At 38.9% G+C, this 5,809-nt stretch overlaps 1 protein-coding gene across 1 annotated transcript in view; it reads left to right on the plus strand.

The window, feature by feature from the left end:
* SLC7A11 (solute carrier family 7 member 11) overlaps positions 1-5,809 on the plus strand; it is a 219,770-nt gene that overhangs the window by 184,935 nt on the left and 29,026 nt on the right. The window contains exon 11 of the mRNA XM_018557096.1: positions 1,045-1,222. Within this exon, the coding sequence (XP_018412598.1) occupies positions 1,045-1,222 (178 nt within the window). The remainder of the gene's footprint in view (positions 1-1,044; positions 1,223-5,809) is intronic.

The following is a 5,809-nucleotide window of genomic DNA, read 5'->3' on the forward strand; positions in this document are numbered from 1 at the left end:
CAGAAGTAGAGAGAGAGAGAGAGAGAGAGAGAGAGAGAGAGAGACATTTTTGTTTTCTCAGATCTCAATAAGTCTTGTTCTATAGGTCCCAGAGCAAAGAGGTTTTCCAAAGCTGTGAGCTGTGATAAAGCCTGAATAGTCTCAGCAGTCCTCAGGCATTTGTATTTCTTGGTTGACTGATGCTAGTTGCTCTCTTTCATTCTCTATGCTGCTAGAGTCTGATGCTGGGTGGAAAACCTGAGTGCTGACAAAACACTAAAAGGTACCAGAGCTGCCTGTGTGTGTATAGGAACCCATTAGGGGGCACCCTGTTATTCAGGAACTGGCTTAAAGTGACATTAAACCCTCAGGTTTTTTAACATAAACCAATACTGTAATGTGTGCCTTACTGTAATCAATGGCTGTTTCCCTTATCTTTGCTGCTCTTCCCTTTAAATCCTCATGTCTTCTCATGCTTGGGGAGAACTTCCCTTTTCAGCTCAGGGCCTCTTCCTGTAGTGCTGGCTCAGGTTTCAAGCCTATACAAACGTATACACAGACACCGTGTATCCATTCCTGAGACAAGGCAGTCTGCTGCAAAACAGAAGTTCTGCAGAGCATGAGAACAGATACAGATTTAAAAGGAAGAGCAGCAAAGAGAAGGGAAACAACAATGGATTACAGTAAGGCACACATTACAGTATTGTTTTATGTTAAAAAATCTGAGGGTTTAATGTCACTTTAAGTTTAGTTAATGGCTCAGGCGTTTTGTTTTGATGCTATCTCTGTTTTATGATATGGACTTAGTGTTTACTGCCGTGCTGAATAAAAGTGCAGGACAAACCTGTTTGGACTGTTCCCGAGTGTTCCTGCCTCATGCATAGTTACTGATGCCAACCTGTCCCCTTTACAATGTATATGACAACTATTCATTTCGCTGTCAAATCTGTGGCCAAATTACCAACTTGTTGTTTTGAGCAACCTTAACAATGCTGTTTGCTTATTTTAAAGTTTTAGTTATTTTAATATATGATTCTTAACTTGCTTTATTATTCTTTATTGCAGGTTCCAATTTTTATACCAGCATTATTTTCCTTTACCTGCCTATTTATGGTTACTTTGTCACTGTATTCTGACCCTATAAACACTGGGATTGGGTTTGCAATTACTCTGACAGGAGTTCCTGCATACTACCTATTTGTTATCTGGGATAACAAGCCAAAATGGTTCCAAAAAATATCAGGTATGGTACATTATACATTTTGCATTATAATACAATTTCAGGAGGATTAATATAACCCTGTGCCCAGACGGTGTACATTAAGGTTTTTACATATTTTGAGCAAACATAAAAAAGCACTTTAAGGCGAGCTTTTATTCACCTTTGTAGCTATAGGCATTGTGGAAAAAATGTATCTGCAAAATTTACAGCAGGGGCACTGACATCACAACTCGTTTCACTTTTAAGCCTCATGGTTTGAAATACATGCTTTCAGTTGTGTTTGGAAGTAATTTCTAAATGCACCTGGAAGCATGCAATGCTTATAAACGACTGAATGCACAGCTAGATGTTTAGCAGTGGTTAGGTTCATTCAGTCTAGCTGTGTTCACACAAACTGTCTGCTATAATTTTATAAAACTGCCAAAAATGTAAATATTCCTGCAAATGTAGGAATCAGGTGGTGTTTTCCAATCATATATTATATACAATAGAATGGCACCACTGCAATCCATCCTGGACTCTGCTTCTGAGTTCAGCTCAGCCTCTATTCTCACTCCTCAAGTGCTACTTCTCTCTGTCAGTCTTTCCACTACCTCTATAGAACACAGTTCTCCATCCAGGCTAATTCATAAATCTACTCACTAATATATGGATACTTCCCCAAGAACAACCTGACCTTCTCTACTCTGGTCATCTCCTTATGTTTTTACTTTGAAGACTCCTTCTGTGCCTCTACCCTTAATTGGGATGCTCACCTCTTATCACTTAACATTCTCAAACCTTTTAAACCTGTAAAACATCTATATAATTCACTCTTCAGACGAGAAAATAATATGGTCCAAAATATTCTCCTTGATCACTGATCCATCTTATTCCTTACTTCTACCATTATTTTTGCTGCTTTTTTTGCTGTATATTAGGTAGGTAACTTGTGATAACATGACTTTTCATGTGTATGGCATCTTATTTTTTACCATTTGGCGTGCAATTTCTGCGTATTTGTTTCCATTTTCTAAATGTATCTTTATTAAATACCATTGATTGTAATTTGCACAGCATCAAAGATATCATGGTGCTAAAAAGTAATTATTAAAAATGAGTATCCCAAGAAAACAGGGACTTCTGTCAGCTAGCAGATAGTGAAAAGGTTAAAGTTACAATCGTGTATCCAGTCTTTTTTAGTAACTGGATTATAAAGTAAAATCCAGTGTAAGTCCGTCTTATCGAAAGGCTTAATAAGGTAATATTGAAATGGTTGTGCAGACCTAGATATTAGGCTCATTTACAAATACGCATGAATCTTGTCAATCAATACATGAAGCTATACGTATGACCAAAGGGGTCTCATTTGTTATCAGCAGCATAATTGCAGGGTAACAGGGAAAGTGTCAAATTTGCAATGCAAAGCATTCTGTCAGATACATGTAGTAATCCTTAAATGAGTTGACCAGATGTCCAAGACATGTAAACTAATACGTTTTACATCCCATTGAGTACTTCCAATTAAAATATGCCCGCCAATGTATTTTAACTCTACAACAGAAGTTGCCGCACTTGGTTGTCTTAAACATTTTTTCTTTTCTTTAGGCTTTATAAACAAAAGTAATAGAAGTTATCAGTAACACACATGATTGTGATTTATTGGGTGTGTTGGATGTGTCCTCATTGTTATTTATATGTGGTGATGTCTTGGAATGACAATAATTGTGGCATAAAATAGTGCATTGATTTTATTGATCCTGAATTCACATATGCAGTACATGTCGGTTAAATGCTAACACATTTTCCATAATGGAAGCAATCTTAATGTAGCAACGGGGCTTTTTTAGTGCAATGAGCAGTGATATGCAGGAAATGGTCACATTGCACCAAAACAGCTGCACTTTAGGCAAATTAATGCAATTTTGCGTATATTTATTAAAATAACATTAAATATTTTTAATGCAACAAATACCTACATTTTACTTGTTATCTTCTGTACAGCGCCACTCAGCCTGGGGGAAGTAGGGGCAGTACTAGAAGCTAGGCATGAGTGAAATTGCTTGTTTATTTATTTATTCTGTTATTTGATGTTTAATATATAACAATACAATGTTCCTACTGTCCACTTCATTCGTAAATAAGTGTATTCAATATATTGTATACTTCTGACTCAGAATCTAATCTTTTTTATGAATGGGCGTAAATAAACACCTTGTGCATTCATTAGATTGTGAGTGAGAAGGTGAGTTGATGACACCATTAGTGTACACACTTTACCCACAGTACTTTATAAATGGCCATGTTTACAAATACATTCAAGCTGCTGCAGCAAGGGGGACTGAGAAAGCTTTGTCAACTAAATACTTGCTCCGTGATTGACTCAGGGGGACATTCTTATTGTCTTGAGATGGGGACTGATTTTTTTAAAGCTATCCTCTTGTTAAGGCGCGGAGCAGGTGCAGAGCAGAGCAGTTGCAGACCGGATCAAAACTGCGTCCAATGTAGTCCATTGGTATTTTTTGCTCCAGTTCACATCGCAGCGTGCGGTTCCAGAGCAGGTGAAAAAAATGCAGCAAGCCCAATTTTACCTGCTCTGGAACGCATGCAAATGCATCAAAAACGCATGCAAATGCCTGGAACGCACTGAAAGCCCATGTTAAACTAAAAATGTTTTATACAAAAATGGCCCGGAACGCATCAAAAATGCAGCAAAAAATGCAGCAAAAACGCGGCACAACCCACTGCACTGCGTGTTAGGGGTTAGGTGGGGCAACTGGTGGAAAGTAATTTTTAAGGCCTGGCTAGTAGCTCAGGACTTGAAATTTTGAGCCCTGGTGTATAGCATTCAATATTTTTCTATGTTCTTCTCCATGCCAGCTACAGTTAATGTAAAAATACAACATAGCATAAAACAAGCAGTGTGCAAACAGACCCAAGTGATAGCAACTAACATAACTCACCTTTTGATACTCTTAGTGGTCTAAACCTGTTATTCATATAGTAAAATCAGGTGTCATGCTTTACATTTAAAACTTCACAGATTTGTATGACAAATTTAAATTTCAAGACCCACAATATTTTTTCTTAATAAATATATTATGTTCATAGTTTTAAATATATAATACTCTTATATGTATGTATATAGGGTCCTGCCTGAGGTTACAATTAAAGCAGACCTTTATCTGTTTTTACTTAAAATCACACCAGCTAGCAATCTGCCCTTAGTTAAAATGGCCAGTATCAGAACACTGGTAAAGAAAAGAGAAATAAGGTATGCAAAAAATACAAAGCCTGCAATTATCTAGTAATTGTCTACTGTATGTTTGAAGATTGTCATTGCTAAACATTTGTAAAGGTGCCTTTGTTGTTATTTTAAAGATATGGGCAGTAGACATGTGCACTGCCAAAAAATTCGTTTCGTTTTAAATTCGGATTTGTGTTATTTCGTTTTTCGGGATTCGGGTGTGAAAGTCAATTCGGATTCGGAATTCGGATTCGGACGAAATTCGGTAGCGGTAGTTCGAACGTTCGTTTCGTTTTCTGTTCTTATTCGTTTCTTATTCGTTTCTAATTCGTTTCGTTCGTTCGTTTGCAGCAAAATGACATTTGAGGGGGAAAAAATATTTTTCTCCTTCTCTAATGTCACTTTGCTCCAACGAATAAGAAACGAATAAGAAACGAATAAGAACAGAATACGAAACGAACGTTCGAACTACCGCTACCGAATTTCGGAAATGAAAATTCGGATTCGTTTGCATTCGTTATGTCTATAATTCGGAATTCGGATACATCCGAATGTCCGAATTTCCGGAAATTCGTCCGAATTTCGATTCGGAACGAAACGAATCGCACATGTCTAATGGGCAGAGGTCGGCTTTAACATCTGTTATTTAGTGTCAAAAAGTAATACTATTTAAGTGAGCTTGTCTTGAAGTGGAGCATTTAGTACAATCAGACAATATACTACAAACACAGAGTCAACAGATATTTAGCTCAACATTGCACTGTTTTCTACTGCACGTAACTTGTTTTATAGTTACTCACACTGGAGGAACTACCAGGGTCGCAGCGGTCGCACTTGTGACAGGGACCAGGTGTTCCGCCAGTTCGGGGGGGGGCAGAGAGAAGGGGAGGCCCGCTGCTCGCAGCTACTCATGCTGCCCACGGCGCCGCCGCCACCGTCTTCACCGCTGCCGCCCGCAGTGTCTTTTGCTGCAGCTGTCAATAGAACATGTAGCGCTGCAGGGGTGTGGCCTGTCAAGGGGTGACGCCTGTCAGGGAACTCTAATTCCCAGCAGGCAACTGAGGAGGGAGCAGCCGAGCAGGCCTGGCGGGATACACGCCACGCTGTAGAACATCCTGGCTTGAGCTGGACCCTGGAGGCACAGAGGTCGGGAGCACAGCTCACAGCACATAGTGAGGAGATCAGGAGGAGAGCTGCAGCAGATCCAGGTAGGCACTGATTGTTCATTGCTGTATATGTGCTGAGTAGTGACAGTGTCTTGCACTGTAATTTTTTTTCCAACCAAAAATAATAAAATCATTTTATTATTTTTGATTGGAAAAAAAATTACAGTGCAAGACAATGACACTACTCTGCACATTGCCTGCTGGGAATTGGAGTTC

The sequence above is a fragment of the Nanorana parkeri genome, unplaced genomic scaffold (assembly GCF_000935625.1).
Source record: "Nanorana parkeri isolate BGI_ZX_2015 unplaced genomic scaffold, ASM93562v1 scaffold267, whole genome shotgun sequence".
Taxonomy (NCBI): domain Eukaryota; kingdom Metazoa; phylum Chordata; class Amphibia; order Anura; family Dicroglossidae; genus Nanorana; species Nanorana parkeri.